The sequence below is a fragment of the Anabrus simplex genome, chromosome 5, assembly GCF_040414725.1.
Source record: "Anabrus simplex isolate iqAnaSimp1 chromosome 5, ASM4041472v1, whole genome shotgun sequence".
NCBI lineage: Eukaryota > Metazoa > Arthropoda > Insecta > Orthoptera > Tettigoniidae > Anabrus > Anabrus simplex.
Window position 1 is genome coordinate 322014860 of NC_090269.1, and position 27805 is coordinate 322042664.

Below are 27805 nucleotides of genomic sequence, written 5' to 3' on the forward strand. Positions count from 1 at the left end.
GAGAAGTAGGTGATCTAGAGAGTGAACAAAAATCATTATCACAGAAGGTGAGAGAATCGGAAGAAAAGTTGCAGGAGGAATTAAGAAAAATTCAAGAAAAGGCTGAGGAAACAGTGGAAGAAAAATTTCTGAGTTGCCAGAGAGTACTCCAGAAAGAAGTGCGTGATAGTAAGAATGTACGTGAGATAATTGTAAATAATGGTTTAATCACTAGAGATCATGATTTACCTAAGTTTTCTGGGAAAGAATTTAACCCAATGGAATTTATGAGAGTAGTAGAGAAGAAATTTGCTGTTCAATTAAGAGACAATATTATTAGCTGGGAAACTGTATTGGAGATCTTATCTAATGCTTTCGTAGGAGAGACTAAGTCTTGGTTTCAGGTATATAGAAGCTCGATGTCTAGTCTAACTGAATTTAAGGAGAAATTCATGGCTAAATTTTGGAGTGAAGGTGTTCAGAGTAGAGAGAGAGAGAGAGTTATGTTTGGCAGGTATAATTCTAACGAGGGTGTTAGAATGACTGAATACTTTTTGGCTCATGTTTTGGTGTGGAGAAATTTAGAATGTATTGGACCTGAGGCTGATATAGTTAGACTTATGGCTAAGCACTATCCCGATAGAATAAGAGAAGCTGTTTGTATGCAAAGAGTGGAGACTATTAAGGAAATGGAGATTTTGTTGGAAAGTTTTGATGCTTTAGGTAGTAGCTTGAATAATAGTAGGACACTAAATAGGAATGTAGAAGGAAGGGGTAACCAATCTAATAATCAGGACAGGACTATGAATAGTCGTAACTACAGAAGAGAATATCAGGAGAGACCTAATAATTTCCACAGGGAGAGAAATTATCAGAATAGTTCGGAAAATTTCAGGACTGGGAGGCGTGATTATGGTAATCAACCAGAAGCTGGGAGGCGGGAGAATACAGGCCATAATAATAATAATAATGACGCTAGAGGAAATAGGCTACAGGGGAGGCCGACTGAGGTGTGTAACCAACAAGTCGTCACCGAACCAAGTACTTTAAACGCGCAACGGACTGTATAAACAGGTCACTGAGACAGTCCGTAAATGGTGAGTTCACGTATAAGGTAGATAAGTATGTTAATGTCGACCAGCCTATAGTTGTAAGTGAACATGATTGTGACCTAAGTAGCAATAATTCAAATATTTTAAGTGACGACTTAATCGTAAACAATAAATTTTATAAGTGTAATTTAAATTTAGATATAAGGCAAGATTTGTTAAGTGATCTTATATTATGTAATGAGGATAATTTAAGTAGTGTTACTGTTACACCGACGATTGAACTGCTGATATGGGGCAGAAAAGTTAAGATTTTGTTGGACTCTGGTAGTGAGAAGTCATGTGTAAATTCCAAGCTGTATGAGGAAGTTTTAAGAGAGAAGTATGAGGTAGCGGAAATTCCAGTGAGGAATACGTTCATCGTAACAGCTGTTGGAAACAAGTCTCAAAGAGTGAATAAACAAATAGCTGTCCCCATTAGCATAAGTGGAGAATGTATTTTCCAACCATGCTTAGTTGTGCCTAATTTAGTTTATGCCGTTATTTTAGGTACCGACTGGTTAACGTGTCACAAGGCTAAATTAAATTTTGATCTGTGTAATGTCAATCTTATTTGGGGAAAGAGTAGCAGGGAAGTCAGTTTACCATATGATGTTTTGTCAGAAATTAGTGCGAATAAAGTGTGTTCTAGTACGGAAGGATCTTGTGAAATTCCTAATATGAGGAAAAATATTGATGTCTGTCATGTGTCTATACAGAGAGATTCTAGAGATAAATTTTATGAGACAGTGGAGAAATGTAATTTAGCGGAAAGTCAGAAGGACGAATTGTGTGAATTATTGATATCACATAGTGATGTTTTTAGCGATCGGCCTGGTAGAACACATCTTTACGAACACAAATTTAATGTTATTGATAACTCAACTTTTGTAGGACCGAAATATCCAATTCCGTTAAAATACGCTAGCGCTGTTGAAGAGCAGATTGACATTATGCTAGATTATAATATAATTGAACCATCATGTAGTCCTAATTTGAATCCACTTGTTATTATACCTAAGAGGGATAATACGGTAAGATTGTGCATGATGATTTTTGTAAGACTTCATTGGATGAATTTGAGCTTGGTGACAAGGTGTTACTCAGAGTGCCACTCCCGTCATCAGCAGAAGCTGGTCAATTTTCTAAGTTTTTCTTGTTATATCAGGGATACTTCACCGTAGTGAAACGGATTGGGAAATGTGCTTATTCATTAGAAGACAAGGAAGGAAATATCGTAGGCACATACAATATAAGAAATCTTAAGAAATATATCATGTGAGTTTGTTGATTAATTTTCATTATTATGTTAATTCACCATATTTTATGAAGCTGGCATTGCGAACAGGACTTCAGTGAAATTAGCGTGTGTTGTGATATTAAGTGAAGCATGGCAGTGCAATAAACTCCAGTGCTTGGAGAAAGTGTATATAATGGAATGTCTTCGAGAACTACTTTTGAACACTCAATGAACGTTTGAAACGACAGAAGTGAGAAAGAAATGTAATCTCTGTATGTAAATAATACTGTATAATCAAAGTGAAAATGATAATTGATCAATGTTTTATATGTGTAACAACGAACATCCAGATGGATGATACTATGTACCCAAATTTGTAAAGGACATTTTTATACATGTATCTATGGTGTACTCGATTTCAGGTGATTGTGTAGATATTTCATGAATCAATCGATTCATTTAATCGATTATTTCATGAGGGAGGCGTTCTGTAACCGTACAACAGGGTTACAGATTCCATTCATTATTTATTATTATTATTATCATCATCTTCATCATTATTATTATTATTATTATTATTATTATTATTAACCTGATTCATTAGATTTTATATATTCTGTTTCTCATCATTTAGACTGTAATAATTAGGTATCGCGTATATTATTGTATTTAATCATAGGTTAAGTGAATATGTTTGTAATTATTCTGTATTGTAGTAAGTGAGATTTGTTGGTTTCATATTGTCATGCTGTGGCTTGTAACTTTGGCTAGATGAGCTGGCATAGTATTTTGCAATCGAGGCTATGTTTAACTGGGAATGTTGTGTACAAGGAGATTTCCCGGTGACTCATTCGGTACAGTCATTCTCGGACCGCTTGGGTAAGCTTAGACAGCACATGACCGATGACATCAGTGCGTGGACACGTGATTGCGACCAAGTGTCAGTATTCGCCAGCTACTGTATGTGGAAGTGGAAGGGATGAACAGTGAGTGGGGAGATGAGTCGTCATCGCGAGGTTATATAAAGTCAAGGCGACGGTGGGGAGAGGTATTCTGTTCTTACTCAGTTCATAAGCAGTTCATATCGTGCAGATCATATGTAACAGTCAGATGTATAAGATGGAAGAAGTGGTCTTAGTGTGATGGTCAGAGCTAAGAGTTGTGTTTGAAGAGGTAATCATCGAGGAAGTCTACAAGTGGTGGTTGTATCCGAGCAGAGACGGGTACTATGCTGATAAAGAAACATCATCTTCTTGTGAGGATGGACTTCACAAGGTGCTTCAAGAATATTTTACAATTTCTTATAATATATTGAGTGGACGTAATTACATTGGAGCTCCCTACACGCGTACATGGTATGTAGGCCAACTCCTTGTGACATAAGAAGATTACAGCAGACGGCTCCCGACTTCAGCTCACAGGTTTTCCCAAGAATTTCAAGTTCAACAGCGGTGTATGCAGACAACAGGTAATTAAAGCATCAGACATGTTATGCATTCATAACATGAAGAAGAGTGTAATCAGCGGCGATATCACATCTCACTTCAAGTTCATGCCAATAGCTTTTTTTGTTTAGATTAAATTTTTCTTTTTTTTGTACCGCAAATCTCACAATATATATTTCTTATGTTAAATTAAAAGACGTAAATGATTGTTCATTGTGACGTAAATTTAGTCATAAACTCAGTTTTATTTTTAATTATAATAAGAGATTCCAGTTCCATGTACAATCCTCAATTGTGGAAATGCAACAGTAATTTAATAATGTCCTGATCCATATCCCTGTATATTGCCAGATATGTGAGTTTATCACCTCACGCCTTGAGATAATTGATATAAGAGGTATGCTCTACCGAATTTTGTTGTTTTTCTTAAAAAAGCAACTGGCGCTCAAACAAATGTTATGTATATTGTGTGAAGGAGATGTAAGTATAAGAGTAGTGGTTGGAGTAGCCACAACCATTGTAAAATCGTATGAAAACCTTTGTAGTACAGTACGCATTTTTAAACTCCGAAGCTTTCCTAATGCCATATTATTTTGCGGCTGCACAATTATTCTTTATTTCCGCGGGTTTAATGACCATTAACTTATAATTGGCATCATAACACCGAAAAGAACCCGCTGAAACTTTGCCAGAAATACCCATTCCCTGCGTCTCTACAATACGACGATTCATCAGGAAAATATTCTTGCTGTCTACAAAACTGTTCCTTTTACTCGGCATCATATTTAACCAGCTACCTCTACACGCACATCCCGCTTGCCGGGTCAGGCCAGCTTCAGCAGCTAGCGAAGTTAGGCCTAATCGCGGACGTTGAAGGTCAACGAACGAGTTTATTGCGCTGTGATATGCCCATTCCGCCCTTGCGTTTTTCGTGCACATACCTCACAGTTTCATCTTCGATTTCTTTAAAGCGTCCTTGTTGCAGATCACTGAATGCATTTCTTGTACATTACCCATTTTTTAGCTATCTTTGTCTTCACGCTAACGCCGAAATTTGGCTTTAGTTAGGCCTATGCCATATTTTCTTGCGGCTATACAATTATTCTACATTTCCAAGTGTTTAATAACCATTAACTTAAAACTGGCATCATAATATTGACGAGAACCTGTTGAAAATTTGCCTGCTATGCCTGTTCCACGTATCTTCACAATACGACTATCCATCATGAAAATATTCCTGCCATCCTGCTGTCTATAAAACTTAATTTTACTAAGTGTCAGGTATAGTAGACACGTTATAACTCTACCAGTGAGTAGCCGGTTTTTCTAAGAATTCGAATGTTATGTTTTGATGCCTTTCGGCAGATTTGAGAAACGTTTTTATACAGACTAATAGAACGTCATTCTCTCTTCACTATTTCTCGATATCCACAGAGGCACTGTAAAACCAGTTGCCGCAGCTAGCGATGTATAATAAAGAGGCAGTCGTTTATTGTCAACGAGTTCTGTGTCTGTGCGGGTGTGGGGTGAAAATAAGCAGCGTGGTTACCGCGGTAGTTGACAGTGGTATTCATTAAATGTTAGCCGCGAATGCATGACAACCCTTGATTTTTCGCATGCAATTCTGAGAAAAAAAGGTTTCTTTGGATTCGGAGAAATACGGTATCACTCCCGAGGCTTCTGTGGTAAACATTTCAGTTTTCTTCTTCAAACGGTGTCACCTAACCTAACCGTATATGTATTGTGAAAATATATTTGAAACGCATGTAAAGAAATTATAACCTCCTCGCTAAAATTTACATGGGAATAGCCTTTCCGAAATTTAACTAGACGCGAGAAAGTATGAACTATTCTCTGAAATCAATGATGTACTCTGCCATATCTTGAGGTGTATCACATTCTTAAATTTCAGTATATAGCAATTAAATTAAGATCTTCCACCATTATTTTTTTTAACGAGTTATCAACTGCTACCGGCCATGTTAATTACGCATTTATTAAGAAAGCGCGTTATTCTCTTTCATTTCAAATTTTCTTTAGAGAACAGCAGTCGACGTACATTACTGATAGACTTTAACACTTTGGCGACTATGAGACCCGCCGGCGGGTCACGCCAACTCTTTACTTCTGGACGGTGAGACTCGCCGGCGGTCTCATGACACATTATATATACTGGAGCTGTATCGTGCGCCGTTCACAGTTTATGCTTTCGTCCTTTCTGGTTCATCTCTACATAACGCAAACTAACTTCGTATAGAGTGGGACATTTAGGGAGTACATAGGAGCTAGGATAATTAAGAAATTATTCAACATGCTTGTTCCTTTACTCAAATCATTTTATATGAAGAAAATATGTACAAATATAAGAATAGACACACACTTAACATGTTGATTCACAACACTACGTTCGATCAAAACAAACAATGCTGCATAAAGACCGCCAATTTCAGTGAGGTCGCCGGCGGGTCACAGAGTGCGCGCGAACCCCGTGCGCTACTTGTGGACGATGAGACCCGCCGGGCGGTCTCAGCAGACAGTGCACACAGTGCACCCTAACGCCTATAGGCTATACTTAAGATGTGTAATAGTATGTAATATATCCATTAGAGTTCAAGTAAAGACCGCCAATTTCAGTGAGGTCGCCGGCGGGTCACAGAGTGCGCGCGAACCTCGTGCGTTACTTGTGGACGATGAGACCCGCCGGGCGGTCTCAGCACACAGTGCACCCTAACGCCTACAGGCTGTAATTAAGATGTGTAATAGTACGTAATATATCATTAGAGTTAAAGTACCTCTGATTTTTCACTTCGTTCCTCATGAATAAACTCGGAAAACAATACGCCGTCGTCAACGATTTAATATCGCTCACCTCCAATGGGGTGTGTCTGAAAAGAGCTGCATCACCTCGGCATGAGGATACGAGTTTGTATTTGCATCGCTTCTGAATGTCGACGAGAGAGCTTGCAAATGCACACAGCTAGAAAACTACCAAAGATGATCGATCGCATTTTGTAGCAAACGTTTCAGTTTTCTTATTCAGTCACCTATCGTAATTTAACCGTACTATACGTATGATGAAAACATACTTCAGCGCCAGTAGAGTAATAATCTTCTTGCTATAAATTTACATGATAATAGCCTTTCCGTAATTTAACCAGACGCAAGAAAATATAAACTAACCTCTGAAATCAATTATGCACGCTCCTATATCTAGAGTGTATACTATTCTTACTAAATTGCAGTATTTAGCATTAAAATTAAGTGATTGTTTAGTCAGCCTTTACTTTTAACGTGTTATCAAATGTTATCAGACATTTTATTTACGCATTTATTATGAAAACATGTTCCCTTTCTTTTCAAATTTTCTTTATGGAACGGCAGTCGACGGGTATTACTAATCTACTCCGACGTACCTTCGAATTGCAAGTGATATAAATCATTTTTAATCTATATTGAAGATACTGAATGTAGGATGCTAAATGGTTAATTTTGTCACCTATTCAATATATATAAATTTTTACATTTAGGAATTTATTATTAATTCCACTTGAGACATGTTTACTTCACGTTCAACAACAAGATATACCACCAAAAGGGCTTAGCTATGGGAGACCCTATTTCTGGAATTCTAGCGAACATCTACATGGACAACTTAGAACACAGTAAAATAATAAATTCCATTAATGGTATTCATCTTTGGCTCCGCTCCCCACATTAGTCATCATTGATAAACAGTGCAATAGCAGCGACAACATCCTCACATTCCTAAACACTTTAGACAACAATATAAAATTCACAAAGGAAGATGAGAACAACAGCTCTATTAATTTTTTAGACATTAACATCACACGAATGGACAACGCTTTTGAGTTTCAGATACACAGAAACCCCTCCTTCACCCTGCTAACAATGAACAATAATTCTTTACACCCCAACTCTCATAAACAAGCCTCTTACTACAGTTTAATATACAGAGCTTTAAAAATTCCCCTCTCAACAATCTAAAAAAAAAAGAACTTGATTACATAAAAGAAATTGCCAAATTCAACCGTTTCAACACCAACATGATCAACAAGATCATCAACAAAGTAAAACTAAAATTAACAGCACAGCTTTCCCCAATAAAACCCAATAAACCCAAATATGCAACTTTCACATACACAAATCCAGTCATCCACCAGATAGCCAACTCCCTAAAAAAAGCACGAAATCAACACTGCTTTCAAAACGTAGAACACGAACCAGAACATATTTTGCAACCAGAACTCTGTCAACCCAAGAAAAAAATCGCTACGCAGGCTCAGGCATTTACAGACTCACCTGTTCACAATGCAATTTCTCGTACATCGGACAAACTGGCCGAAGCTTCCAAACCCATTATTTAGAACACTATAATGCCCAAAAACACAATAAATTTTCCGCAATGAGCACCCACATAAGGGACACTGGCCACCACTTCACCACAATAGAACAAGACTTAAAAATCCTAAAAAGAGTTGAGAAAGGCAAACTAATGACTGAGTTTGAGAACCTATACATCTTTCTAAACCATCACTTCAATAAAGACAAAAACCTCAACGAGATAATAGATATAAAAAAAAACCCTTTATGAACAAATTCCCACCTTACTACAAAAAATAAATTTTCAAGGCAACAATTTTTCTAAACTCTTTAATACCACATTAACTCACTCACCCAGCATGTCGACAGTTACCCCCCCTCCCCCCACCTCCACCATTCACACACATTCCCCCCCCCACACACAATGACAGCAAGCCCATACCTCCTCCCACCCAAGCACTTCCCCCTCCACCACTACCCCATCGATACAATATGAGAAATAAAAACCACTTGACCATCTAAAACACAACAACACCCAACGCAAGCAAATAACATTCAACCGCATTAATAAAAAGACATCAATACCATCCACGTAATTTTCAAGTCCATACATCCCCCCCCCCCCCCCCTCCCACTTTTTACAAACCAACACCTTATCAATCAACACTCCCAACACATTACAAGCTCACCCCTCCACTCAACCTCCTCCATTCCGTCAGCTCACCTCTGCGCATTAACTCTGCCCATGCTCCTCCCTCCCAATGCTCCCCACCCCCTCCCGCCGCCATTGCCAACTACACGTGCGTATTACCGACTGGGCCTCCTCCATAGTCAACCAACACACACCAACAAATAGCCTCTCAGCGACACATCAGGTATGTAACATAACATTTACTCTCCATTACTTACCATAATCTTGTCCTACATACCAATACTAATAACATCTCGATTACAGATAACTTCCACTTCATACAACACAACTTCCAACAACACGCTAGAATCCAGCGCACACCGGCATGAACATGGCATGCCATTACGGCTCCTCTTTGCAGACAGAATGAGAAGATGCCTCATCCCAGCTACAACGCTCTGACTCTGTAGTTATACATTCTAATCTCTCCACTGCAGTTCATAGCATAAGCAACTCCTTTCTATTTCACCAGACCAGCAACAAAAACAGTAACTTCGTCCCGAGGTCCTTCATACTTTCATTTACGTAATAATATCATTTTAAGTCTCACTGGCATCTCACACCGATGTTTTCACTAACATTCCAAGCTACAAGGAGTTAACTAAAGTAAAAGCGAAAGATTCAACCCGCAACATATTCCCAATAATACAATTACCTACAAATAACTGCCATCATTGTTGCCATTTAAATGCACCGTTCACTCAGTGACAACCAATGAGTCTCCGTCCACGCTGACCAAGTTCACCGTACCGAACCTGGGACTTCAACCAGATAACTTTCAGTTTGATGCCTATAGAACCTCATTTGGCTATGGAATATTTTTCCTGTCCCCTGTGATTATAAAATAAGATTAACCCACTCTGCATATTTCTGATATGTCAATGCTGCAATCGTCTTCCAACGATTAAAACAATGGGACGCACTTGGTGCTAGACATTGTTATATCCTTGCTCACCAAGTGGCTCTCCTGTAAATATGTATATAAACTGTAAATTCTCAACTGTTCAATTGGATAATGTAAATTTACTGTATAGTTACCAACCATGACAGTAATTTTTGTTACAAACATTGACACCGAGCACTATACCCTTTCTCCCCTGACTGTTATAATGTAAATAATTTGTAAAAACGTTATAATTTCCTATGAGTGCGTCAATTATTCTTCGGAGCACCACTGCTAGCTCTGCTAAAAGTACCCAGTAATTTTACGCATTGGTGCGACTACTTAGTCTATAAACATATATTGTCAACTATCACCATTGTACAAGTGTTTCTCGTACTTAATTTTCCCATTGTAATGTATATTACTGTGTGCATGTTAAATACTAATCAGGTACCTGATTTTTTCCTTGAGGAGGTGATTTGACTGATGATTCCCTCAATGAAGGGCGAAACATGTATCAAGTGGAATTAATAATAAATTCCTAAATGTAAAAATTTATAAGTATTGAATAGGTGTCAAAATAAACCATTTAGCATCCTACGTACCTTTGAATGTCGACGAGAGAACTTGCTAGTGGACATAGAGAGGAAACGATACCGAAGGTAATTGATAGCATGCAATATACTAACTGGGATTCATAAATATTGTTAATGAAAAAAACGTGCACGCATAATCGCTCGTAATAATGGATGCGTCAGTGATTGGGCTCTCACTGTAACCGAAGGAAAATACACAGTTTAATATAGGAATTTCGAAGGGACAGACAACAAGTGTCGCTATAGCGCGGTTCTCGTTATATGCCGTACTCATTATAGCAGACTTCTACTGTAATTGCTTTTAACTCATACCGTGCTTCTGCGCTGCTCACAGAAGAGAGAGGCATGCATTTGGCTTTAAAGGCACACTTGTTCTATCAAATTGTCAGTCACCTATCAACGCCGAGGCATGTTTCAACAAATAATACAAGTCCATTGAAAATAATTTGCTATCCACGGAAAATTTGAAAAACTGAAGAAATACTGACAGTTAACTTTTTTTGTGAAATTGATCTCAATTCATACCCTAACAAAAGATCCGTACATGCCTTTTCTTTTTCCCTCCTTTCCCGCTCCATGGTAAAATGTACATGCTGAAATCCATCATTTAAAAATCATGCTATACAGTATTTGTCATTTCCAAGCATTGGTGGACATGTTAGGGTAGTTGAGCTAACCAGGGGATGTGGAAATTATGCAAACACGCATGCACAATTGGTTTTCCGTCCTGAGAAATGGAGCTGGAAAAGTATGCAACCGAGGTAAATATGTGAGTAAATACGGTATAAAATATCCTTATCCTTAGTAACTTCCTTTTAAATAATAAGAGAAGGTTAATTTTTCTTACCTTGGGAGTTGCAGGTACAGGGGATGGAGGTGATTTTGCACCTTTAGCAGGAGTTGTTCCGTTTTGTACTGGAGTAGATCCAGCAGATGCTGCAGCAGCTGCATCACCTTTCAGATTGGCATAATTCCAGTTTCTGAATGGATTGGTGGAAACCTTTGAAAGGCGTGCTAGTAGATTTTCACCTAGCAGAGAGAAATATGATACTATTATATTATTCCCATTAACACAAAGCATCAAAACGTCAACAGGAATTAACAGTACCAATACAATTGATGTGCATACCCTCATCTATTAGAATATATTCTTTTTACAATTTGCTTTTCGTCAGATGGACACACATAGGTCTTACAGCGAAAATGGTGTAGGAAAGGGCTAGGAGTAATTTAAGGTCCAGCCCCAGCATTTATCTGGTGTAAAAATGGGAAACCCTCTTCAGAGCTACTGACAATATCTCACTATCTCCTAAATGCATGCTGCCAGCTACATGACCCAAACCATGCAGCCATTCACTCAGTATATTTTCGTATCTCATGTATTACAAATACAAAGGTTATTTTAAGTATGGGAATTATCTTCCTATCCACTCTTGCCAACAAAGACGTACCAGTTTCAAGTTTTGTTTGCTCAGCCAAGTGTTGGATAATCATGTCAAATGCCAAAGATGGAACTGGTCCAAATCTTTCTCTCCACACCAATTCATCCAGGAACTGCTGTATAATTTGTCTGCTCAATAAGGACAGTGTATTCTGCAACACAACATTTTTATTCCAATTAGTGCATGAATTGCAAAACAACATACCATGTTACGAAATAATGCCTACAGAAGATAACAGGGCGAAATTTAGGATTGTCCCCACACTGCAGAGAAGAGAAAGAACCTATAATATCTTTCAACTAACCCTCTTAGTGCCACGCCTGAAATGCATACCCATACAAAAAATGCCATGCACATTTAATGCCATTTACTTTCTTACACTAAAATATTCATAGGAACAGAACAGTTGGTCATAGCATACTCAAATTTGCTCTGATTCTAACCATTATATTGGTACACGTCCTACAGCTGATATGAAAATCCTAAAATTAAAAATGCATATGTAAGTCTTCACTTTCATAGGGAACTACATTTTTATAAAATCCAAACAACATGCATTTTTCAAAAGTATTTTTGAAATTTGAATACAAGTTATATAATGATGTAACACACAATACCTACTATTCATTATAAAGAAAGAAAACAAGAAATATATCAATTAGTTTCTTAAATAATAAAATTTGATGGCACGTGTATTTCTTCGATTTTCTCATGAAAAGTGTGAATTTTTCTCGTTACTAATCTAACATATTTTTTAAAAATAATCTCACTTATTTCTAAGTCACATTGTATAAAAATTCAAAATAATACTCTCCTACTCTACTGCCTCAAAACTGCACATGAATTTAAAAATTTAAAAACTAATTTTAATAACAAAAAATTATATAGTTCGATTCACGGATATGGAAATTAATTTTTACAAAACATTATGCATTTTAACCAATACTGAAAATGTTAACATTCATGAAAACAACTCAATAACTGTCAATATTTCAATGTATACAATATCACCCCATAATCCCATGTTTATCTCAAACACATGTGCTTCGGAAAACATAGACCATGCAGACTTCCCCCCCCCCCATTTTATGCAAATGGGGTGGGATTGCTTTTCTTTTCCACAAATTTCTTTGTTGAAATGCACACCATCCACTTTTCTTGTTACTTTCCAATATTTTTTTTTAAGCCCCCTAATCCCCCTTCCAAAAATTGGTTCAAGATTGACACCGCTTTTCTTAAAAACAATCCACTCTTTCCCTATTGTCTCAACTACCGGTATGTCGGCTGTAAAATCAAATCTCATCAGTATCTTCCCATCTGTGTTTTGTTTTTCTACAGTATATAACTATTCTACAAAATCATCTGCCAAAACACATTGAATCACGTCTTCTTCCAGTACTTCAGCATTCATCCCTCATCCAAGTATGCTGTCAATACCCAAAAAAATCTAGTGTATTGAAGAATCATATCAGGTTCTATCACTTCATTCTTTCTTCCCTTACCTACACGTTTACCTTGCTCTCAGTTTTAATTACTGCGTTGATGGGGTGACAGTGGCTTTTGGGGATCACTGTAAGTGTCTAGGTGAAGGAAAGATCTTCATTGGGGTTATCACATAAATGGGATTGTAAATAAAGTGTACAGATCTCTGCACATGGTTATGAGGGTGTTTAGGGGTTGTAGTAATGATGTAAAGGAAAGGGCATGTAAGTCTCTGATAAGACCCCAACTAGAGTATGGTTCCAGTGTATGGGACCCTCACCAAGGATTACCTGATTCAAGAACTGGAAAAAAAATCCAAAGATAAGCAGCTTGATATTTCTGGGTGATTTCCGACAAGAGAGTAATGTATAAAGATGAAATTTTCATAATGTTCTGTATTGAACTGTATCACAATTAAATACAAACAAGAAATTAAGTGGTTCAACCTATTCAATACAATAAGAAATGTAGTGTTACATTCTTATTTGGTTAAAAGCGGTACTGGTTTCAACCACCAATCTGGGTCATCATCAGCCGATTAAAAATTAAAAAACAATGCATATGAAAACAAAAAAAATAAGGACAAGTCTTTCACAAAAGAAGTTCAAGAAGCAATATAAGACAATAGGAAATAGCAGTGAGCGATTTTAAATCATAAAATCCAGAAGAAGTCGAAGATCAGTCACTTATATGTAGCAAGGCACAAGTCCCTGAAGAGTAGCACAACACACTCAAGTCCGGCACTGTGCCTTAAAATGTATACGAGAAGAGGTGAACAGTTCATTGAACAAGCCTGCAAACACTGCCAGGCGTGAAGTCACAACACGATTTACTAAATCTGAAGTTCCAAAATTGTGTAGAAGTCAAAGACAAGTCACTTAAATAAAGTAAGATGCTAGCTCCTGAGGATCAGCACAACATACGCGATGTCCGGCACTGTGCTTTTAAATGCCGACGAAACTCGGTGAATAGCTTAAAGAACAAGCCTGCAAATGCTTGTCGCGAAAATATATAAGTTAATAATCATTTAAGTATATATCAATGTTAATGTTGAATGTATTGAATAGGTTGAATCACTTAATTTCTTGTTTCAATTTAATTGTAATTAAGCGAGTAGTGTTACAAAAATGTTGCAAAGTTTGGGCTGGGAAGAATTGGGAGAAAGAAGACGAACTGTTCAACTAAGTGGTATGTTGCAGGTTATCAATTTCATTTTTTGTCCGTATTGAAGATCTACTTGTGATAAAATTCTTATGATTTTGTTAAATACCACCTATTCAATATTAGTAGACAAATAAGTTTGAGTGGCATCTTCAAAAGTAGGAAAGATCACAATATGAAGATAAAGTTGGAATTCAAGAGGGCAAATTGGGGCAAATATTAATTTATAGGAAGGGGAGTTAGGGATTGGAATAACTTACAAAGGGAGATGTTCAATAAATTTCAATTTCTTTGAAATCACTTAAGAATAGGCTAGGAAAACAACAGATAGGGAATCTACCACCTGGGCAACTGCCCTAAATGCAGATCGGTATTGAATGATTGATTAGCTTCTGAATTAGCTGATAAAAGGAGTGCAGGTTTAGTTTGCAACTCCCCCACCCAAATGCCAGCAAAATCAATTCATTACATCAATAATACTTTGGCCTCACCCAACCCATATAGATATATATTTTCTTTTTTAACAATTTCCGTAACATCGTACCGACACAGATAGGTCTTATGGAGACAATGGGACAGGAAAGGGTTAGGAGTGGGAAGGAAGCGGCGGTGACTTCAATTAAGATGTGTGAAAATGGGAAACCACAGAAAACCATGTTCAGGGCTGCCGACAGAGGGGTTCGCACCCATTACATCCCGAATACTGAATACCGGCCGCACTTAAGCGACTGCACCTATCGAGCTGGGTCCCATTTTTTTTGTGTACACCTTCTCCTTCTATAAATCTATGGCCAGAGGTATACTGGTAAAGAAATTACCGTATTTCTCCCAATCGAAGACAATCCTTCAAAAATATGTAATCAGGCTTAAAAAGTTCTTTGTGAAATCATAAGAATGCCTTCTTTGCACCGTACGCATTTTTAGACTATCTTTGACTTCACGCCAACGCCAAGCAGTAGCTTCAGTTATGCCATATTTTCTTGCGGCTACACAATTATTGTTTATTTCCGCAAGTTTCGTAACCATTAAATTAAAAAATTAAAATTGGCATCATAATATTGAAGAGAAACCGTAGAAAATTTGCCGGCAATACCTGTTCCACGTCTCTACAATACGATGGACAATCCATCAGGAATATATTCCTGCTGTCTATAAAACTGTTACTTTTACTAAAGCATCAGGTACAACCGGCTGCCGCTAGACACACATCTTGCTTGCAGGCTACGTCCGACTTCAGCGACTAGCAATGTATGATGAAGATGCAGACGTTGAATGTCAACAAGTTTATTGCGCCGGGTTATGCCCATTCCGCCCATGAGTTCTTCACACACATACCACAATATTTAAACTTTGACTTCTTTAAAGCGTCCCTGTTGTGGGCCACTGAATGCATTTTTTGTACATTACGCATTTTTAAGCTTTGTCTTCACGCTAACGCAGAACATTGGCTTTATTTATATCTTGCATTCTTGAGGCTGCACATTCTTCATTTCCGCATGTTTAAGAACCTTTAACTTAAAGTTGGCATCATAAAATCGATGAGAACCCGTTGAAAACTTACCGGCAATACCTGTTCCACGTGTCTTTGCATTACGACTAACCATCATGAAAATATCCCTGCTGTTATTTTTACGAAGTGTCAGGTACAGCAGACACATTATAACTCTGCCACTGAATAACCATGGCCTTTCTAATAATTCGAACGAAGGCTCGCATGTTTTGATGCATTTTGCGGATTTAAGAAACGTTTTTGTAGAGGCTAATACAAGGACCTTTTTTTTTTTAAACTATTCACCTACCTGCCTCACTCCGAGCAGAATGTCATTCTCTCTTCACTATCTTCCAAGAACCAGTGACGTTACACCGAAGGACTGTACAAACGGTTGCCGCGGCTAGCAATGTATCATATAGGCGTAATAGACGCGAACTTTGAAGGTTGAGTTTTATTGCAGGGGGGGGTTACTGTGGTACCTGCAAGTGGTGTTCATTAACATTAGGTTAATGACCCTTGATTTTTCACCTAAGATTATGCCTGATGTCTATGTAGGAAATCAGGTGATGTAAGATCCAATGTATTACTTCTCTGTGAGGTGTCATTCGAGGATTCACGGAAGTTGTGCTGGCATCTCTGATGTGGAAGTTCAGGTTATTACTAGCGCTGCTGACTCGTGGATGTGTCAATCATATGAATTACTATTACATTCGCAAACTTCTTCCGAAGTTGGCGCTGAGTTAATGAAACTGACCTCTGGGATAAATTTATTAAAGGTACGAGAGGTCTTCGTATTCATTGGTCCCAAAATCATTCCGATACGCCTATTAAAGGAGATGGTACGACGACATCACGGAATTCTTTTTATAAGGAACTGGCTTCGTGTAAGAATAATATACATCCGCCGAAAATTTGTCACCTAATAGAGCGTTGCGTTTAAGATAATACTGAGGACTGCTGGAGAGGTCTACTGCCTTTCGCTTATATTGCTCTTCAGGTCCCGGATAAATCCCTAAATTATAAAGCTCCATCTCTTGCAATCAGTATTAAACATAACTTCAAGGAATTATAATTGTCATTTTACTACTCATCAAAAATACATATTGTATAATATTTTATTGGTAGTGTCTACTCTACAGTTCATTTTTGGAAGGTGTAGACTGCGGGTTAGAATTCACCCACGGTAACCTCTGCCTGTCGTAAAAGAGGACTTAAAGGGGACCGAGTGGCCACCGGTATAAGTGGCCCCCCTCAATGTCGTCAACAGCCTCCTCTGAGGGTGGATGAACGAATTGAGGTCAGGGCACTCTCTTGTCCTTGGGGTGAGAAATTGCCCCTAAAGGCGGATGAACCTAGACATATTGGTCAACGGCATAAAATGGGAAAGGCAATGGGAAACCACCCCATTGAAGATCCTAAGGATATCCCAAGTAGAATGCAACCATGGAAGCTGACATTAATGAGGAAACGATAATTACTGATCATGGATTTCGGCAGGAGAGGTAAGAGGGCTTCTCAGGTCATTAGCAAACGAAATCCCTCTAAAACCGCCATGAAGATGGGAACATGGAATGTACGAACGCTATTGAAAGCGGGAAAACTGGATGAGGTGAAAGACCAGATGAGGAAGAATGAAATAGATATATTAGGTATGTGTGAGACAAGATGGGAAGGAAATGGAGACTTCTACAGTGATGAGTTTAGAGTAATTTATAGCAGTGGAGAGAAAAGAGGAAAGCATGAAGTGGCAGTTATAATAAGAGGAAAATGGTCAAATAATGTTTGCAGTACCTACCATGTCAGCAACCAGTTATTGATGGTGAAAATTAATAGTGCACCTGTGGACTTAGTAATAATTCACACGTATTTCCCAACATCGGCTCATGACTTGGAAGAAGTGGAGACTATGTATGAAGATATTGAAGAACTATTAAAACTAACTAAAGAAAAAGATAATGTCACAATAATGGGCGATTTTAATGCAATAAGACACTAGGAAATTTTGGTCTGGGGGAAACAAATGAAAGAGGTGAAACTTTGGTAGATTTCTGCAGTCAAAATGATATGGTTATTACAAACACATTATTTGAAGTTCCTCTTAGAAGAAGGTACACGTGGGAGGCGCCAGACAAAAGACTATTTCAGTTAGATTATATACTAATGAAGCGAAGATACAGGAATCAGATAAAATCATGCCACAGCTACCCAGGTCCTGATATAGATAGTGACCACACACTTGTGTTAGCCAAGTGTAACATTAGATTTAAAAGAACCAAAAGATCTATCAAAAAGAAGTGGAGACTAGAAGGACTGAAAGAAGCAGTAACAAAGGCGGCTTTTGAAGAACGAACCAATAAAGTAGATAATGGAAATGATGAGCCAATGCAGTGGAATAACATCACTATAAGGATAATTAAAGCAACAAATGACCTTTTAGGAAAAAGGAAATTGGAGCCCACAAAACCTTGGATGACAGAAGAAATACTAAACCTAATTCAAGACAGGAATAAGCTCAGGAAGGAAAACTATATAGATGACTACAAAAGGATTAAAAATCAGATCACAACCAAATGCAGAGAAGAAAAAGAGAAATGTACCAAAAAACATTGCTGAAGAGATGGAAGAAGATATATAAAAGGGAAAATAGCATCAACTTTATAAGAAAATCAGTTCCTTTCGGTACAAAAATTGAACCAAATCTGCAGTAGTAAAAAACAAAGAAGGAATGTTACTGATAGACAACGATAAGATATGTGCTCGATGGAAAGAATACATACGATGATAAGGACTTCAAGAATGACAATAAGCTAATTGAAGACATCAATGAGTGTGGAAGAGAAATTCAAGGTCCTCCAATCATGAGACATGAATTTGAACATGCCCTTCAGAGTCTAAAAGAAGGAAAAGCAACCGGTGTAGATGACATCCCAGCAGAATTACTGAAAAATTTAGGTATCAACATGAAAGACCAGTTATTCAGAGTAATAAATGAATGCTACGAAAGAGGAATCGTGCCAGAAGACTTTACACAATGCAGAATCATTACCATACCTAAAATAGGAAGGGCAGTTGACTGCACCAATTACAGAACACTATCAATATTACCACATGCCTCCAAGATACTCCTAACATAGTTGAGAACAGAATAAAAGGAAAAGTAGATAAGTATGTTGGAGAAGACCAATTTGGATTTAGAGAAGGCAGAGGAACAAGAGAAGCAATTCTGGCCTTACGCATGTTATTGGAGAGAAGGATTGAAGTGAATAGAACGACTTATCTTACCTTCATTGACTTAGAAAAAGCTTTTAACAATGTGAACTGGGAACTACTGTTTAGAACTATGAGGAAAATAGGACTGGACTGGAAGGATAGAAGAATGATTAATCAACTGTATCTGAACCAAAGCACAAAAATAATCATCAATCAGGTAGAAGAAAAGGCCAGGATTAGGAAAGGAGTTAGACAAAGTTGTCCCCTATCACCGTATTTATTTAATGTGTTCATTGAGAAAGCTATTCAGATCATGAAGGAGAAGACAAAGGGAATAAAAATCAATGGTGAAAGGATACATTGTATCAGATTTGCAGATGACATCGTATTAATTGCAGACTTAGAAAAAGAAATCAATAGAATGCTGAAAGTCCTCTCAGGCACTCAAACTATGGAAATTAAAAGTAAACAAACGGAAAATGAAAGTAATGGTAGTACGGAAAAATATGGAAGAAATTAAAACCAATATCAAAATTGATGACATCAGAATTGATCAGGTCAAACAATTCTGTTATCTTGGTAGTATGATAAAGGATAATAGATGCTTCCTAGGAGTAAAGAGAAGAATAGCATTGGCAAAACAGGCATTTATGAGCAAGAAAAACATTTTAACCAGCACACACATGAATATAGATGTCAGAAAAACCTTTGCAAAATCATTTGTATTGTCCCCTTCAAAAGTGGAAATAATTTATTAAGGGAGAATGATTTATTTCATCAGTGAGTTGAAACATTATTTCGATCGCCAGGAGGGTGAGATTTTACACTCCCGTGCTAGCGTGAACAAGCCGCCTGCGAACCGGTTTTCCCAACCTACCAAGAGAACGAGGAAGCAGGGTGAAATTCCTGTTAGGTGTCCTTCAGACACATGTGTGTGTGTGTGTACCACGTGATCGGGCGGGCAGCGTGATTATAATCGGTCAATAATTGTAAGGTCGTGTGACGTGAAACTTGGGCAGCCAATAAAAATGACAACCTTCACAGGAATGCAACAGATCCACCAATCAGATATAATCAAGAGGCACACCTCCGTCTTAAGACAGTGAATATATGGTAATTCCAAAGGAAATTTTATAGAGGGTATTTACTTCTAAACACTTGATTTGAGCGTTACTCTGAATGCAGCTACGGTCGAGACTGGACGTCGTTTGCTTTACTGAGAGACTTTGCATTAGAGAAGGCACTGAGGACTGAATAAACTGCAATTCAGGCATTTGAAAAACTTCTCTACGATTTATTTATGACTGTCATAAGATAAGTGTCCATCTCCAAATTATTAAACATCGCGTGTGTATCCTGGACTATTGCTAAGACTTTTATTAGTTTCAGCTTTTCTACGAGAACTCAGAAAAAGGAAGGTCGTTGCTTCGAGCTCGCTTCAAGATGGCTATCCCTTTCCGAGATGAATCCTACTGTTTCCTGTGCACCTTCATCTCCTCCATGAGTCACTAATTATGTAAGGCGTCGGACATGGGCAAGACTTTGTTCGCTGGAAGGTGATGTGACCACGTACTAGGTCATCAACCAGAATCCAGTTAACACCAGCCACATGAGTATTCTTTAAGAATTCATCTTTCTATCTTTCTGTAAAATGTCTGTAAAACGTAGCCTTACCTTATTCATTTAGATTTTCTATTAGTTTAGCAGTAGTTTGACTTTTCATTCTTCTTTCCTCGGTGGGAGGTAGTTTGTGCTCTGGAATGAATGTGTATTCGGTTCTATTAGTTAGAGATAAGAGTGAATGTCATCGAGAGAGACCTCAACTGTCCTAAAAATTTAAGACGGCAGGAGAAATAAAAATAAATGACCCCCGCGTTAATCTTGAATGATTTTGAAATAGTTTGAAAATTAATTGAGACAGATTAGGACAGTGTTCTAGTGTTTTTCTAAGTGTCAAATTTTATTCTACAATTATACAACATTTCTGTGGACTTTAGTTCGTTTAGAGTCATCTGAATAATTTCGTACGATAGCTTTGCAAGTGTGATTAGGCACGGTCAATAAATATAATAATAATAATAATAATAATAATAATAATAATGAGTAAAAATAATTAAACCTAATTACGGGCTAAAATTTGAATAAGGTCATGGGTTTAATGTTGGGTTGTTCTTGGAAAGAATTATCGTGTGCTCACTTTGTGTAAAGTAGGCCTGGAACATGGTATCCTCCGGACGGAGTAATGATGAATTATACGTATATTTTACTGTGCTATTAATTTGATTATGACTTGCAGATGGACATTATATATTGTGTGATAATTTATGCATCCATTAGAGTCACTTTGGAAGAAATGTGTCACTGGACATGATTTCTTCGAGCTTGAGTGCAGATTAATCGAGAGCCACGATATAGTAGGAGAATAAGAATAAATGCCGCAACTCATGTACCGTAAGCGTGTATTCTAATATTTTGACCTGTGCTGTAGGTATTTTAGTTGCTTATTTTGAATGATTTCTGTTTAAAGGATTCCCTTGAATATCGTTGTATAATTAATTTCTGCATAAAAGTGATAACCTCAACTCTATCACGTTCTAGATCGATACCTGGAATATACATGATATTGTCATCTAGAGAATGATTTCCCTAATTTGGAATAAATCCAAAATTTAATAATAATGGGTTAGTGTTCGTGTAAATAATATTGTAATATTGTTGTGTGATTTGTTTATATTCTGTGTTTTGTGAATTTTCTTGAATGGTTTTATGATGATGTTCTCCACTGCGTGCGTCAAATTTTGACCGATTTACATTATTTTCGCGTGTCCGTGATTTGATGAATTATGAATCTTTGGAAGATTTTATTATAATTTAAGGTAGATTAGGATCTAATTTACTAAAATAAATTGAATAAGAGAAGGGAACGTCCATGGATTGATGTCACGAGGCTGAATTTTAGTTATTGTACAGTCACTTATTGCATAACAACGAGTAACCTTTAGGTTGATCAAATAAGAATTAATTATGAGAAGTTCAGTCACTTCATAATTATAAGAATGAATTGATTGATAACGGGAAAGTCTAAGGAAGACTTATTAACCACAATTTCTTGAATTAAACATTTTTCAATAATTTTAATAAGGGAAAGAAAATGATCATTTTCTTGTAGAATTATGTGAGATCCAGAAGGAATATTTTAATTTAAGCAATTTGATTATCATCATTGGAGAGAGTGATACCAGATAGTATTTTGATTTTCAATCCAGTTTATAGTAAATTAATGATCCCTATTTTATTATTATTATTATTTTATTATTATTATTATTATTATTATTATTATTATTATTATTATTATTATTATTATTATTATTATTACAGACAAGAACATTCATTGAGCTTTAATTTGATCAAGATTCCTTATAGACGATAGCATGAGGAGAAGAGATTTTCAAGAATTAGACCCAGATTTTGTAAATTTAATTGTTTATTGGAAGAGTGATAGTTTTTAATAAATGTATAAACCTATTTTAGTTTCTTTTCATTTGTCTCTAGTCCTTCATCTATTCCTGCCTTTAAAATTTTCTGCACAGCCGATAAGCGAATGATCTACCTCTGAGACTCTCGCTCACCGGCGAGCTGAGCCCGGCATGATGGGGGCAGTATGGAGTACACTTCAGTATGGAAGTGAGAGTTGGACTCTGGGTAAATTAGAAAGGAATCGACTTAAAGCTGCTGAAATGTGGATATGGCGGAAAATTACAAGAACGAGCTGGACGGAAAGAAAAACCAACCTGGAAGTCTTAAGGGAAGTTAAAGAAGAGAGAAGATTTTTAAATGAAATGGAAAGCAGAAAAAATACTTTCATCACTAACATACTTGAAGGGAAAGTGCTGGGAGAGAAAGGCAGAGGAAGACCTAGGATGAAGAATTTGGACGACATCAAGAAGAGGTTAGGATGTGTCAATTACATGGAACTGAAACAAACAGACAATGAAAGAAAAGAGTGATTGCATCGACAAGGCATTAGCCTTTAGAATATTGATTGATTGATTGATTCTACGGGGAAAAAAGTCTTGGATTTGGAGAAATACGGTCAAAGAATTCGTGGTACCCCCTTTTTTAGTAATTTCACTTTAGATAACAGTGTCTTCACCACAAGATACACAAGGCTATGTTGCTTCATGACAGCTCTGTCTGATGTGTCTTTGGCCCCTCTATAAACATAAAATGCAACACAATATTTGACTGCACTGTCACAGAGCATTCAGAATTTGATACCCCAACGATGATTGCATTTTATCTACCAGGTATCGCATTAGTGATGAGTGGCTCTTCGTTCCAACTAGACTTTCATCTATGCTGATGTTCTGATGAGGAATTAAATGACATTACAGGATCAACAACGGCATACAATGGGGGCGATAGAATATCACCAACGGTAAATAAAATAAAAGGGACCCCAGGGGCTCTAAACTTTGGAGTGTGGGTGCGACCAAGGGCCCCTTAGCTGACGCCTGGCATTGTTTCCACCTGTGCCAGGTTCCTCACTTTCATCTATCCTACCCAACCTTCCTCGGTCAACACTTGTTCTTTTCCGACCCTGATGCTATTAGGTTTCCGAGGGCTAGGGACTATCTTCACGCCTTTTGTAGCCTTGTCCTTCTGTGGCCGATACCTTAATTTTTCGAAGTGCCTGATCCCTTCCATTTTTTCTCTTTGATTAGTGTTATATAGAGGATAGTTGTCTAGTTGTATTTTGCCTTCAAACAGTAATCACCACTACCACCATCAAATATGGCAGATGGGTTGTAATCAGGCAGACCAGAGAGAGTGAAAAACTTCAAAATTAATTGAAATCAGTTTCAGGAAAATATTATTCGGAATCATGATACAGTGTGGCACAAATGCTGTGACCAATATGACACTATTTTGTTGGTAATTTTAACATTCCCATATTTAAAATACATGCAATAAAAGCCTTCATTTCTGGCAATGTCATATTTTTTGAAGTCTTAGTCCTGAAGGAAGGAGACATGCTTTGAGAATGTTTAGCAATGTACTGCATTGCGTACCACTTTCTCTCTTTTACTGGTAATTGTAAGAAAGTTACGATAAATATTATGTTAAATGACTCAATAGATTAGGAATTTCGTGGTGGAAAATATTTCTGTCCTGGTACTTACGGATATGGCACTGGGGACGGGGGTGAACATCTCCCTCCGACTCACTATCCCATAATAAAATATTATCATAACTGAATTTGAATCATCGTTCATTCCAAGATTTGTATTATCACCGCCTGTGTTATCATGTGATACTAGATATTGATTCCCATACAGAATCTGAAATATTTGTCCTGAATGAGTAAATCCATAATTCCAGTACAAATGGTCCGTTATTGGACATCATAATTTATAATTAAGTCCAATGTCCAATACCGGGTGAGTTGGCCGTGTGGTTAGGAGCACGCGGCTGTGAGCTTGCATCCGGGAGATAGGGTGTTCGAATCCCACTGTCGCAGCCCTGAAGATGGTTTTCCGTGTTTTCCCATTTTCACACCAGGCAAATGCTGGCGCTGTACCTTAATTAAGGCCACGGCCGCTTCCTTCCAACTGCTAGTCCTTTCCTATCCCATCGTCGCCGTAAGACCTATCTGTGTCGGTGCAACGTAAGGCCTCTAGCAAGGAGAAATGCCCAATAATTTATAATTATTGTAATTATTATAATTATTATTAGGCCTATAATTTATCATTTTTAACTGTTAATAATTTAAAAATTAACTACATCATTTGATGGTCTAGCAGGCATCAATTTTTGAAAGTGAGACAAAGGGCCGATTGCAGAAACGATGACTAGTTTTAAGCCTTAGGCAACGTCCACCTAAACAACGTCTAAATCAAGCATGATCTTCCATTGCATAAACAGTGTTCAGCCAGTTTTTAACTAGATATCATTTAAAAGTTTCAATATTGGTTTGAAAATGGAGATAGAAGTATCTTTCATGCAACTCTTTGCTTGTCGGAACCAATGGAATTCGTCGGTGCTCGTGCCGAACGCCAGTCAGCTGTCTGTCTTCCTACACGTTACTCAAATATGGCTAAGCACGAGCATGACTTGCCCGCAGATAAGAGTATCGCTTTTGATGGAAATTAAATCTCATAATATTATCGACACTAAAGCGACACCCTACCGCACGGGGAAGTGTAACTTTGATTATAGAGTTGTTGCAGTGGGTGTAATCTACTCATAAATGCGGTGCTTCGACGAAGGGAAGATGAAGCAACAGTAATGTGCAACCGAGTGTGTTGTACGGGCCATATAGATGTAGCTTGCATTCTGGAGATCGTAGGTTCGAAACGCATCGTCGGCAGCCCTGAAGATTGTTTTCCATAGTTTCCCTATTTTTACACCAGGCAAATACTAGGGCTGTTATTATGGCCACGGCTCTTCTTCCCCAGTCCTCCTCTTTAAACAACAATCACCACTATCACCATCACTTGCCTTTTCCTGATTGTTGCCGAAAACTTATACAATTATATACATAAAAACCACTTAACCTACTTTTTAGTTTTCACTATTATGCATGTTTACTTGGCAGTAGGCCTAAATATAAGTGAATCCCTCCCAGTTGATGTATGTGACAGACTCTTACAATCAGGACACGTAATTCTAATATGTATGTAGTCGGAGTGACCTATAATTCCATTGAAATTACCCCCTGTATATAATAAAATTATCGGTTGCCAAGAAATGTATTCAAGTTGACAGTTACCAGACTATCCCTTTGTCTGTCTCAAGAAACAAGTCTCTTAAAAAGCGAAACCTTATTTTAAGATCTACCTCCCCGTACATGTCAGATGAATTGCTGCGATTTAGCAGCGGGCGACCCACAGAGAGGCCGTCGGACTAACCTTTCTTTCCGGAATCGTCTTAACATGATAATACAAATTACACGTTTCGTGGTACATAACCTCTGATCTTGATTCACTCCTCTCATTTGAGGTTAAACAGTGCTCTTGGCAGTGTTTAAACATGACTGGTTGAACATCGGTTTTAGATGTCTCTGCAATGCAGCAGCCATGCTTAAGCATTGTTTAACCGTAGACCGTTTCTGCAATCGGCCCGAAGTCTCTCATAGTGCATTGACACTGCCTGTGGCTCCAAGTAGCCTACACAGTGGCATCCACTATAAGCACTAGCCACGCATTCTTGTTACCAACTGAAGAGCCCAAATTGGCACACTGGGGCAAAACGCTGGCAACCAAGAATGAGTTCGCTGGAAAATTTATAATGTCCAGTAACGGATTTATACAGGAGTGTTATCATCCTCACAGTCAGTCTCATCTTCACTTAAACATCAGGAGAATTAAAATTCAAGGAGACTGACTTACCTAGCATGTTGTGCGAGTCACATGCATTGAGAACAGGGTGAGATGGTTTTACAATGTTGTCAGCAACACTTTCACTTGCTAATTCTATGTCCAAATCACTGTCTGACAAATCGCACGCCTTAATATGTTCATTATCACTAGAATAATCTTCTACATATGCTCGTAAATAACCATTATCTTCTTCAGCCACTCTCTCTCTCTCTCTCTCTCTCTCTCTCTCTCTCTCTCTCTCTCTCTCTCTCTCTCTCTCTCTCTCTCTCTCTCTCCTGATTCCATGTTGTTTACAAACAAGCTCAAACTGCATTTCAACTTTATTTTGTTTCTTCATGAAAGCTTTACAGACACATCTGATGGCTATGATTGGTACTCTACGCTCTAATCTACAGAACTAGCCACTAAAAAGCAGGCAAAGCTGAAATTGCAAACGTATCGTGACAAAACTTTTGACATCCGATATATCAGGCCAACTTGACAATTTGTGGCAACCTGTGATCCGATAGATCAGATCTTGGCGATAAGAGAGTTAATAATCATTACAGAGACTTAGGGTGGTGTGTATTAACCAAGAGTAAGTTCTACTTCCGTAGTAAAGTACTCTTGAAATCAACATTCAGCGACTTCCATACGAGAGAAAGTTGCTTCCGAAGTATTTTAGTCCTTTCAGATACCCCTGGACTAAACTACTACAAGAGTAAAATGTTGAAGAGCACCATCTTGTAGAAAATTACTAAAGAAGTAAATAACACAAGAATACAGGTCACAATTTACTTTCAAGTCGTGCATGGAGTAAGCTAGGTTTAGTTTTGTTGTCTAATGTTAATATCGTGCCGTATAAGAGAGGAAAACGTTTCAAATTTGTTTATGGATTACTTAGATTATACTAACAATCTCAACACAGAAAACGACGGGAAATGTATTAGTGCGTACAGTGTTTCACAAACTCTGCAGCAAGATTCAATAGACATCTTATAAATAATATTTTCCTCCCATATCATACAAGATCCACAATGTGGTAAGCCTCTTTGAATTCAGAATGATAAAACTAGCTTTAGGCACTTGCAGAAACTCAAGCCACTGAACAAAAATTCAACTTTGCAAGCCAATATTAGCAAATTCACATAGGAAACACTACTGCACTCCTACAATCAATTCCAAATTTCTCCTAGAAACACTTCCATCTTTTTAACAAGTTTAAGCTGATCAACATTATTGCAAATTTCAATAAAAAATGAGCTGGACACAGACTTGGTTTGGCTCAACTCACTAAATTTTACACACAAGAAATCTAACGTTTTTTCCACTGAGCTAACTCACTAGCAACTCACAGACGCTTTTTAAGGTACAAAGTTTCCATGCTCGTTAGT

The 27805-nt window shown here is 37.6% G+C and overlaps 1 protein-coding gene across 8 annotated transcripts in view; it reads right to left on the minus strand.

Annotated features, from left to right (window-relative positions):
- LOC136874046 (uncharacterized) overlaps positions 1-27805 on the minus strand; it is a 616846-nt gene that overhangs the window by 266638 nt on the left and 322403 nt on the right. For all 8 annotated transcript variants that reach the window (XR_010860213.2, XM_067147551.2, XM_067147552.2 and 5 more), the window contains exons 13-14: positions 11715-11856; positions 11111-11292 (exon numbers count right to left, since the gene is read on the minus strand). Coding sequence is in view for 7 of the 8 variants with exons in the window: in XM_067147551.2 (XP_067003652.2) it covers positions 11111-11292; positions 11715-11856 (324 nt within the window). In the remaining variant the exon portion in view is untranslated. The remainder of the gene's footprint in view (positions 1-11110; positions 11293-11714; positions 11857-27805) is intronic.